This window comes from Aulonocara sp. 'chitande type north' Nkhata Bay, linkage group LG9, assembly GCF_057382095.1.
Source record: "Aulonocara sp. 'chitande type north' Nkhata Bay isolate Kocher_YH1m ecotype deep benthic linkage group LG9, A_spYH_male_GT1.1, whole genome shotgun sequence".
NCBI lineage: Eukaryota > Metazoa > Chordata > Actinopteri > Cichliformes > Cichlidae > Aulonocara > Aulonocara sp. 'chitande type north' Nkhata Bay.
Genome location: NC_141352.1, coordinates 33,506,688 through 33,518,285, shown reverse-complemented (window position 1 = coordinate 33,518,285; position 11,598 = coordinate 33,506,688). Strand labels below are relative to the sequence as shown.

Sequence of the window (11,598 nt, the reverse complement as noted above, 5' to 3'; positions counted from 1 at the left end):
TATGTGAGCTGTCAACTGACCATCACCCTCTTCCAAGCATTAAGTGCTCGTTCAATTATGAACAGTTCTTTCTTAAGCTACTGCAGGGACATGAAACGCAACACGATGAAGTGGCTCCATCTGCGCTAATGAAAACACCATTTTTAATTACAGGCCACTGCACACATATTGAAATAGTTATGTACAGTTCATATTTCTGTTGGTAGTTCTAGAAAACGATCTTAAAATCCACAAACCAAAAAACGCTTCTGATTATTTACCAGTTCAAACAATAAAAATGTCCTTGGTGTTGGTGTCTTCTATACAGGCTCTTGATATACAAACTATAAGATAAATACATCCTAGTTTTATACATCACTTCCAACACAACCAACCTCAGGTGTGTTCATTACTCTACGGGTTTATTTTAAAGTCTGCTAATGAGTGACATGAAGTTTTATCAGTCCGGTGACCTGTCCAGGGCGTATCCTGCCTCTCACCCTATGACAGCTGGGACAGATTCCAGGACGTGCAGAAGAAAATGGACGAGTGGACGTTTTATCATCTCCAGAACAATACTCGTGCTGGGTTTTGTATGAAGTGGTCACAGGTAGTACAATATGTGTGAACTCACCAAAAATGGTTCTATAACACAAGACATTTAATTTACACAAGACATTGATCCCACCAGTGAGATATTGAGATCACTGGTGCTGAGAGAAAAGCCTTTTGTTACCAGACTTCTTTAACCTGCTGCAGTTGACTAGTTTCCTGCAGGATTGAACCACATTTGCAGTGAGTACTAGGTCTTGTCAAAGTAACTGCTGACACTTCACTGGCATTAACACGTTCCCTATCCTCCTTACAACTAAGTTTAACTTGATGTGATTTTAAAAACTAACTTTTACAAAACGTATCCACTGATTCGGTTTGACTCTGGTTTCTAAAAAGATGGCGGGACATGTTTTTACTTAATATTGTGTTTGCTTTCCTGTGACTTCACACACTCGTGTGGTTTGTCCACACACAATCTGGAGCTACAAGAATGACCTGGATGACTCAGCACGAGTGATCTTCAATGATCACCGTTCTGTTAGCGCACAGCGTGCAGTTCTCACAAGTGTCTGCTTGGAGGTAAAGCTGGGCTACAGCGTTTCTATGCTGTTGTTGCCGGGAGGCGTGAAGCCCTTTCCAGATCCATCAGAGCCAACTCTCTGATTTCTTCCAGAATAGAGTACAGACTGGGAGTTTTGCTCTGACGAAACTCTCTTTCCTCTTTGGAGAGTTTGGGGCGCCGGGCTGTCTTCTCCTGAGCCAGCGCCTCTTCATTCTGACGCACCACCTCTTTGACCAGCTGACTGCGGCCCTGAGGGCTGGGCTGCTGGGACTTGGCACTGTGGTGAGGCTTGTTGCTGATGACCTCGAGGTTTAGACGGTCAGCGTGGCAAGTTGAAGAGTGGACAGAAATACGAACCTGAAGAGAGCAGAGAACGTAAGTCACAGTATTCCTCAGTTCGATCACTACACAGTAATGGCACCTACTGAAAATAGTCTAATGGAATGCTATGCAAAGACAGGCCCACTTAAGGTTTGTGACGTAATATATAACAGCAGTCCTCTCAGCACTGTGCGCAGCGTCACAGCTAAGTAGACAGTGGTGTAGAGTGGAGAAGTTTCCGACTGTGCCACAATTTTGTTCATAAATAGGATAAATTGGATACGTATGTTACACACACGTATCCAATGTAACAAACGTTCATCCATCCGTACACGAACTTTCTTTACTGTGCTTTCTAACATTCACACGACGTGGAGACTGGAGCAGATGGGGAGAAAAACATTCATTAACACTGTGACCTCGGTCAAGTGTCACAGTGAGGTTGTTGTTTTGTTGATTTGTTTGTTGAATATCATCATCATCTCTTTGTTTGATATGATCATAGCTTGACAGCAGTCAATGCTGTGGTGGACAACTTGTGTTTGGGCTAATGTTTCTTTCTATCTTGTTTTGGCCACATGTGTCATCCATCATCATCCATCAGTAAGCTATGTTGTTAGCATTGCCTTTGCCCTTTGACATTTATGACCCCAGGATAAGTCCATGAAAGAAAGAAAAGATGTTGATAACAGTGGAAGCAGCAGTACTCTGTCACTTTTTCATGTCTTAAAGCCAAAGATGTGAGAATAACACACCGTTACTTCAGTTTCTTTTTGTTAGCTAACCTTAGGGTAATGTTTCCTGCTCTTTTTGCTTAAATCACATGCACTTATTCCTCACAATCATCGTGTGTAACATGCCTGAACTTAATATAACTTGACGCCAGTGATGGGCAGCAACGCATAATTAGATTACTTTTTTCAAGTAACGAGTAAAGTAAGGGATTACTGTTGCAAAAAAGGTAATTAGATTACTGTTACTGTCCCGTAAACACGCTGCTCTACTGTGTTACTAAACCGTGAGTTTGTTTGCAAGAGTGTCTCATGACAATGACATAAGTGCATGCGACGTTTGTGGTAACAAACGTGTGCAGAGCAACAATGGATCATTTATCGAGTGCGAGAGAGAGAGTGCGACCGTGCAGCGTTTAAAGGCGTTTATGTGAAAACAATTACCGCCCACTGTCATTTTTTATCTCCCTTTACAAAAAGGTTTGTGTAGAAACGCCACAAACTGGAAGCATTACATTTCTTGTCTTGGAGGAGAGCCTCCCCCCCCCCACACTTATGTTTTTGTTTTCATATAATATTTAAAAACAATAAACTGAATAACTTTAAATGATTTATTTTCAGGAATCATTTTCGTCTCATTCATCTTACTGACGTTTTGTTACCTTGAGATTAGCTAACAAAGCAGCAACCACACAACACTTTATCACAACAAGATCATAAAACGTCTCTTAATGTTGGACCACAAAAGATCCAGTAGTCGTATGAACCTGTGATTCATATACACTCATGCATATATATTTGGAATCGTCGCCTTTAGGCGCTGCATTGCTGGAAACCTTCTAAAATGATTGATTAGCGTTTTCTGTGACTTACGGTGATGTGGTCAAACAGTTTGAAGGTGGAGGTGCCACAGCTGGAGGTGGTGGTAATGCGGTCCGGGTATTTTCGCACAGTGCCACCCTGCCAATCACAGCTGCCGTCCTGTCCCGCTACCACCACCAGGCCCTCTTTGTTCTTCAGATACACAGGCCCCCTCACACCATACCTGTGAACAACATGGCTGTGGTCAGAGGCAGCCTTACTTACTCAGTGATATTACTCAACCTGCTTTGCGCCCTGTGATTTTAATCATTACATGGATTCTACAGCCTTCTCAAAATGACCACAGGTTACATTTTAATAAACTGTTAATATTGCATATCCCTGTAACACCACAAGCATGGAGAACACTGATGTTATTAAATTACACTTTCCTTGCAATAAACAAGCAGCAACCTCCAGAGGTTAGCTAAGCTAACGTAGAAGTGCCACAAACACAAGGCTGGCTCCAAAGCACCGTCCCTCCCCACAGACTCAACTTCAGCAATGCAATTAACTTATTTAAAGCCTGGTAGAGAAAAGATTCGGGGTTTTAGCCGATTTTCCCTGCTCACAATAAATGTTTAAGGAATTAGTTTAGTAAATTTATACAATTTAAAACTCATTTTGAGGTTTTTTAAGAGAAAATAAAACTAGCGTGTATACTGTTAAATATACATTGATTAGCGTGCAATTACATCTTCCAACAAATTCATTCATTGTCATAAACTTTGAATTCGTCTATTAAAAATACACGAGTGGTTGGCCGTCTGTGAGCTGCTGTACAGCTCCATTAAACAAAGGAAAAGAAGAAGACTGCAGAACAAAACACAGGACTGAAGGTTCTTACTCTGGGATAAACACCAAGACACCGTTGTCTCGAATGGAGTAGACAACAGCGTCAGCCACACAGCACGGGTCTGTCTGAGGGTCTCGTTCTCTGAAAAACAGACACTGAAACAGTGCTGTGGATCGCATTTGGGCTGCCTGTGCTGCCTGCAAATGAAACACAGACGTCAGCACAGCTTCTGTTAATAGAGTAAGAGGTGAATCATTGAAAAACACAAACAATAAAACACCCCTGACCCTGTTCTTGCTGTTGACATGGTGAGCCATTTCCTCCACTTCTTTGTTACTGGCTGGTGCTTTACCAGATACAACGCCCCTCTGCATGTGCAGGGCTGCGGTAAGAAGGCGGTGCACGACAATGTCTGCGTACCGACGGATGGGTGAGGTAAAGTGTGTGTAGCGATCCAGAGCCAGACCTACGACAACGAAGCAAATATCAGCACGTTAGCCTTCTTTCTAGTTCTCAGTCGAATAATTCTTCACAAACAACAGACGTTGGACAAGTGTGTGCAGACGTGTGATGGATGGACTGACCCACAGTCACACTGAAACTCTAGTGCAGCCAATAAAAGCTGTGCAGCGGTATCGTACCATAATGGTAGTATTGGTCTTGAGGATGAGCACCAGTGGAGAAGTACAGAGCCTGTGACATAGCAGTGGTGGCCATCATTCTGAACAACCTGTTCACCAAGGGGTCCTGTGGGTCCACAGCTCGGTCCAGTGAGGCAGCTAAAGCCTTGTTGGACCTGAAGGAACAGAGCCAGAAACCAGGGATGAGTGAGGCCTCTCATCTCAGCAGTCAGTGACACAAAGCTACTTGCATCACCATGTCTCTTGTCCTGGGACCGGTTCTGCTGTTGGTTTAACCCCCCCCCCCCACAATCCTCCAACCGCACATTCATATTTTGTTTTCAAACTCCATTGCAGTTCATTCCACGCCTCAGATCCTCAGACCTTTTGTAAACAGTTAAACAAATAAAAGTTAACTGTAATAGATTACAGGTTGTAATTAAATAAATCACTGCCTCTTTTAAAAAACAGAAAAACAAACCATCTTTAATTATTTGAGTTGTTTGTTTTGTTCCCGTGTGAGAATATTCAACACTGCTCTCTGTGCAAAACGGGTTTAAAAGCATAAACAGCTGTGGGATCCTGTTTGTCCGGGATTTGAACCGGGGAACAAACTGCGGCAGGATCAGCGTTGTGCCGAGGTCGGCATCGCCGACAGCATGTGTTCCCCCTGCGTGGCGAGCGTTCGCTGGGCACGGAGTGTGGATCCAGGTTACGCCGCCTCCATTACAAACAGTCAGACGTGGAAGTAGTGATGTTTTAGTTTTGTAAAAAAGTGAAACCTGAGTGTCGTTACATTACCATTCAGTTTAAGGGTTACAACAGAAAATGAAATATTTATTGTCCTCTCGTGGTATCAGACGGGATTATTTTAACAAACGAAGGACATTTTGCCTGATAATTATATTTATCCTGTAACTTTACTGTGTAAAGAGCTAAAACCTCCAAAGTTTCAGGAGTAGTTAGTCGTTATAAGAAGTGTTTGTGAACTGAAAATCAAGAATGTGGGATCCTGTTTGTCCGTGATTTGGACAGCCCAGCGTGTGCTCCCGACGCAGGGGAAACTAATTCTGTCGGGGAGACCGACCTTGCCACGACAGCTGTTGTGAAGCTGAAGCCAAAGGCAAGATATGCTTCATCATATGTTCTAGTCTTTGGTTTGGAAGCATATTTGGCTTCAACCTCAACCTGAGCTGAAGGAACATGTCTTCTTCTTGTCTGACTGCTCATGTGACACCTGAGTGTGTCCCCGTGTTATCAAACATTTCAGGTTCACACACTTGTGTGTCTGAACATGATGTGCGTTGGACTACAATATGCATTTCCTCAGTTTCTATACTGAACAGTCAAAAACATTACCTGGTGTCAATGGTGAAACCTTTGGCCTTTGCAGTGTCCACCAGCTGGTTGAATAGCTCCTGTTGTGGTGGTGGGTGACACCTTAGAAGGGCCTGGTTGGGGAAAGCTTCCTGGATCTTGCGGGCCACCCAGTGGTTGGCGTAAATCATGCACTCTGCCACGGTCTCATGGACCTCCAGGGGCTGACGAGGGACCAGGGCCGTAATGTTCCTCTCCTCATCCAGCTGGGCACCCACCTGAAAAGGGAAAATGCTTCTAACGTGACTTCAATGAAAAAGAATATGAAAATGCATCAGTGGGCCACATTTTACTACAGTTTACTTTAACTCAGTTGAACATGCACCATTCCACCGGAACAAATGCTGCACGGAGAACCAAATGTGAATGAATCTCAACCTGAAAACAGTCTACTGTCTTTCCTACGTTCAGCTCTCTATCATACCAGTAAGAACACATATCCCTAACAGGCACACAGCTCTGCTCATGGGCACAGAAACTCCACCGATCTGCTGTTCATGCTTTTTGTTTATAGTGGACAGCCAATCAGAGTTTAAGTTAGCTCAAAGGAAATGTGCCTTAAAGAGAGAACAAAACTTTTCTCAGACTAAGGATGAACTGAGGGGACCCAAAGCACTTCAGCAGGAACCAAAAGAAGCCAGAAAGTTTGGATTTGAACACAGTTTTGGCCGTTTTATATAATAGATCAAGATGAAACATCTGTTGTCCTTATCCTTCAGGACAACTGATGTTTCACCAGCGGTCAATAATCCAGCTTTGTCAAGATAAGAACTTGATTTTTGGGTGGCAGCTCAATCATTAAACACACTTTTAGAAATATATTGGTTTTTCCACTATCCCAGAAGCAACCCGAGAGAATCATTTTTACTTCATATCAATATTCTGTGTGCGTACAGCCATAACAGGAATGCAATAACTGAATAATAAATAAATCCAAGACATCCTATTAGAGAGCATCTTATAGAACAACAGGAATTGTCCATATGAGGTTTTAACAGATGGCCGACCAGCCGCTGTAGATAAATGGCTGTGATCTAATGTGAAAACTGTCAGTGGTTTCACAGTGGAGTGCTTGGTTTCTTTATTCCAATATTCTCACTGAAATGACTTTCTGATAAAATGTTTTCTGCTGAGGAACGTGTTCTGCTTAGACGCCTGATTTTAAAAATAACGTCTCTATTAGACCGTACTATAATTTATTATCGATGAAAAGAAATATATGGTATCCATCTGTAATTCTGTAAATAACACAGCAAAAAACCAAACTAAACATAAAGACCTGGAAGACTCCTGCGTCTAAATTCATTCAGTTATTGTACTGAGTCCTGAACATGTTAGAAATATGGTATCTAAGCAGATTCTTACTCTGGATGGCATTACCTTGGCCTCCAGTAACGCTGTGAGGAACCTTGGAGTCATGTTTGACCAGGACATGTCCTTCAATGCACATATTAAACAAATATGTAAGACTGCGTTCTTCCATTTGTGCAACATCTCTAAAGTTAGAAATATCCTGTCTCAGAGTGACGCTGAAAAACTAGTTCATGCATTTATTACTTCCAGGCTGGACGACTGTAATTCATTATTATCAGGATGTCCAAAAAACTCGCTGAAAAGCCTTCAGCTGATCCAAAATGCTGCAGCAAGAGTCCTGACAGGGACTAGAAAGAGAGAGCAGATTCCCTTCATTGGCTTCCTGTTAAATCCAGAATTCAAAATCCTGCTCCTCACATACAAGGTCTTAAATAATCAGGCCCCATCTTATCTTAATGACCTTGTAGTACCATATCACCCTATTAGAGCACTTCGCTCTCGCTCTGCAGGCCTACTTGTTGTTCCTAGAGTATTTAAAAGTAGAATGGGAGGCAGAGCCTTCAGTTTTCAGGCCCCTCTTCTGTGGAACCAGCTTCCAGTTTGGATTCAGGAGACAGACACTATCTCTACTTTTAAGATTAGGCTTCAAACTTTCCTTTTTGCTAAAGCATATAGTTAGGGCTGGACCAGGTGACCCTGAATCCTCCCTTAGTTATGCTGCAATAGACCGTGGCAGCTGGGGGATTCTCATGATGACGCCGAACATCATCATCACCTCTTTGTCATCATTATCACTGACTACATGTTTATAGACCAATCTCCATTTAATCATTAGTTATCATTAATCCCTGGCCCTTTTCCACAGGTGTCTTTTGACCTGATTTCCTCCCCTCGGCTGTATGAAGTGTTTCGGGGTGACTGATACTGAATTTTCTAACCATGATGTCATCTGACAAAATGACCAAACACAGAGGTTAAGTCAAACTTTCACTTAGACAGAAGCTTAGAAGGGAGAATCTTCTGCAGCTGAAATGTGCGAGAAAGATAGTGGTTCCAGTTTTTAATGTGCAGAATGGATTTCTCTCCACTGAAGCTATGTGCACGGTTTACTTTGTTTGATTCACTTCAGATTCATTGAATCATTTTGTGTCGTATGTTAGACGTCAGTAGTGACGATGTGTTAGGGTTAGACACTCAGCTATAACATGCTTACGCTTTCAATTAAGAACATGAACCTTAAATGTTTGCAGTCTTTATTTATATAGTCTTACTGTTAAGTACACACATTACCAAAACACACAAAATACTCTATGAAGATACAAGAAACCAATCATACCTCCACTCCTTCCAGCTCCAGCGCTCCTCCTCTGTCCCTCTTTGCCCGAAGATGTCTGGCTACATGTGTGAGCATCTCAAGTGCCTCAGTGAGTTGAGCTAGCTTAGAACCCTTTTCCTGAGGACCCAGGTTGGCCAGTTCCGCTACCTCAACCTGTTCTCCGTTGAGGAGCGCCTGAGCCAGCTCGTAGTGGAGCTGATAGGAGGAGCGGATGAGTGTACGACCATACCAGACCTCTTGGACTTCAAGGGATTCTGCGTCAAGCTCCCAAAGCACGCTCATTGCATACCTGAATTTGAAAGTGTCAGTTACACAACTAGCATGCATTTTAAGCATATGAAAATGAAACGTGTGATGGGAAGTCTACTAACCTGTCAGCACCTCCCAGCAGTGAGCAAAGGTCTGCGCTGAGAATAGCAGGCAGCATGTCGTACCTGCGGTCTGCCAGGTAGTAGGTTGTAGCCCTTAAGAAGTGACATAATAAATATAAAAAGGCAATGAGATCAAAGCAGCAGCTTTATCATCTTCTTTCTAATCAAAAGTGAGACATAATTTGAAAATAAGTACTAAATATTCAGAGTTTGTTCCACCTTTGTCATTTTCATCCTTCTGTTTATTAATAAGTCAGGAAGGATGAAATAAATAAGCAAAATGTTTTTCTTATGATTTAATAAATATTCCCCATTTTCTGAAATAGAATTTAAGGCTTCAAACCACAATCATGAGATTTTAATTTACTTCTTTAAAGTGTGGAGGCGAGCTGGACAGGTGGGTGATCTGCACGCTGCTTTGTGGACAGCTATGAAATGTAAAATGGAATTTTAGAGTAAGTCAGAGAGAAAGCAGAGGACCAAAACTACATTAAAAATCACAACATAAAAAATATATAGTAAGATTTCAGTATTATTTTATAAGTGCACGTTGTTAACAGTCTACACGGAGTTTCTCTCCTCACTCGGCTCTCAATCATCTTCTGTACATGCTGCTGCTGCTGCTGCTGCTGCCTTTAAAAAACGACATGCACTTCATGGACCTTCTTACTAATTTATCTGCAGACTACACTTTATCAGATACATTTTATTAGCACTGGGTTAGACACTTCTGCCTTCTGAACACTCCTTTCTTCACTTCCAAGACTCAACAAGGTGCTGAAAGAATTCCGTAGAGATTTTGGATTATAGCGAGATTACACCGAGATGACAGCAGAATGCATTTGCTGCAGATTTGTCGGCCGTTCAGCTGTGACACAAATTTTTTTGGGCTGCTTCCCTGTCACATGGTGTCATCGCTGCATGTTCCCAGGAAGGAAAATTTGTGGAGATCAAGTGCAAGCATTACTTTTGCAGCCCCGACCTTCACTTCATTTACTGCAGATATTTTAAACTCAGTTTTATTCATTTGTACAATACAGCACAAAATAAATAAATAAATCAGAACATGTGCATATATCTGGACATAAACACAGATGAATATCTTCTTGTTCTATTACTGTGGTTCAACTGTCTTGTATCATCATCCTCTTTATTAATAAGATGCACTGAAAGCCAATTATAGACAAACCATTAACATCAGGTACTCAAGGTCACATGCCATCATGTGACCTCCGGTGTTTTCCTGACACCCGTAACTGTACAAAGGGGATCTGAAAACAAATGATGTGTGACACACTGTTCTTTACTTCTACCACTCAGTAGAATAAAACTAATTTAGTTGGAAGCGGACTCATTTTTCCTTTTTTTGCTGCATGACCTTCTGGTTGAATGTTGTGTACAAGTATGGCTGCCATGTCCCGTAGTAATATATGTTTATGAAGGCCACAGTGAAAATCACTCAGGCTTTCCCACAGCGGAAACATTCCCCTGTCCTGTTAATGGCATCGTACTCAAAATGAGCACAAGTTCTTCGTAACAACATGGACCACTGTGTTCTGTGTGTAGCAGTTCTCTACTGTGAGAACCCCAACCACCTTTTAGCACGACCAGCATTCGTCCATTCGCACACATATTCATACAGCGCGTTAGTCTATACCTTTAAGCATTTTCTCTCACATGCACACTCACACTAACGGATGCATCCAGGGAAATTTGGGGGTTAAGTATTTTGTGCAAGGTGACTTTAACATGAAGCCCGAAGGCACCAGGGATTGAACCAACAACGTGCTGACCATTGGTTCAATTCCTGGTGCCAGTGATACTTTCAAAGCCATCATGGACCCTGTGAAGTCCTTCTACATGTGATTAAATGATAGACATTTAAGGCTTAATGCTTCACATCAGACACGAGCCTTATTTAAGGTGGCCCTCTGTGTTATTTATAATTGCGCTACAAGGCATGCTGCTGATGCAACATTAATTCAGGCAACAACTTTCTTGCCTCTTTGTACTTCTGAAAGTTCCTCTGAACACTTATGCAAGATGCTGTAATTTTCTTTTATCCTTTTATATCCCACCTACTCTACCCAACCACTCCAACCAGTTCCTCACCTTGAACGTGCCTCCAAGTCTGTGAGCGAACCCTCTTTGACAAAGTGAGTGACATCAGCAATGTGAACTCCCAGCTCCAGCCTTCTGTTGGGGAGCTTGTGTACAGACAGCGTGTCGTCTACATCTTCACAGCCGCGTGGATCGATGCTGAACACCAGGCGACTGTCCCTAAGATCCCGCCGCTCTGCCACCTCAGAGGGGTCTACCGTCCACGGCTTCTCCAGAGAGTTGACCGGCATCTCTCTCAGCTGATGGCAGACGGACAGGCACAGCTAAACAGCCGCATAGTCTTTTGAACTTTTCACATTTTGTTATGATTCTATACAAAACATTAATAATAATAATAATAATAATACATTTTATTAAGCGCCTTTCAAAACACTCAAGGACACTTTACACAAAGACAAAGCAAAACAGTGTTTCACTTTCAGTTGCTCCCTTGTCACAAGGGGTCACCACACCTGATAGCTCAGCATCTTTTGATACGGCAGAGTTTTATACCAGATGCCCTTCCAGGCACAACCCTGATTTGTATCTCCGGTTGCAATCGAACCAGTGACATTTTGCCTGCAAGCCAGTGTGTAAACCACTGATGAAAAAAGGAAAGAATGAACTATTCCACATATTTAATGATTCTTTAATATTTTGTTGATTTGATAATAA

General features: G+C 42.3%; 1 protein-coding gene across 1 annotated transcript; it reads right to left on the bottom strand.

Annotated features, from left to right (window-relative positions):
- Positions 1–123: 123 nt before the first annotated feature.
- Positions 124–11,552, bottom strand: LOC147322614 (DIS3-like exonuclease 1). The gene is made up of 9 exons (XM_086307059.1): positions 10,936–11,552; positions 8,824–8,916; positions 8,453–8,741; positions 5,785–6,020; positions 4,447–4,601; positions 4,093–4,271; positions 3,857–4,002; positions 3,022–3,193; positions 124–1,453 (listed from the first exon to the last, which is right to left on the bottom strand). The coding sequence occupies exons 1-9, from the start codon at positions 11,172–11,174 to the stop codon at positions 1,136–1,138; spliced, it is 1,827 nt and encodes a 608-aa protein (XP_086163185.1). The 5' UTR covers positions 11,175–11,552; the 3' UTR covers positions 124–1,135.
- Positions 11,553–11,598: the final 46 nt, after the last annotated feature.

What these genes read in the sequence shown, in the direction of transcription:
- LOC147322614 (XM_086307059.1), bottom strand. Translation starts at nt 11,174, where the DNA reads ATGCCGGTCAACTCTCTGGAGAAGCCGTGGACGGTAGACCCCTCTGAG. An exon ending in GACTTGGAGGCACGTTCAAG is followed by an intron (nt 8,917 to 10,935) that starts GTGAGGAACTGG and finishes TCACTTCTTAAG; the next exon opens with GGCTACAACCTACTACCTGG. An exon ending in CTGCTGGGAGGTGCTGACAG is followed by an intron (nt 8,742 to 8,823) that starts GTTAGTAGACTT and finishes TTTCAAATTCAG; the next exon opens with GTATGCAATGAGCGTGCTTT.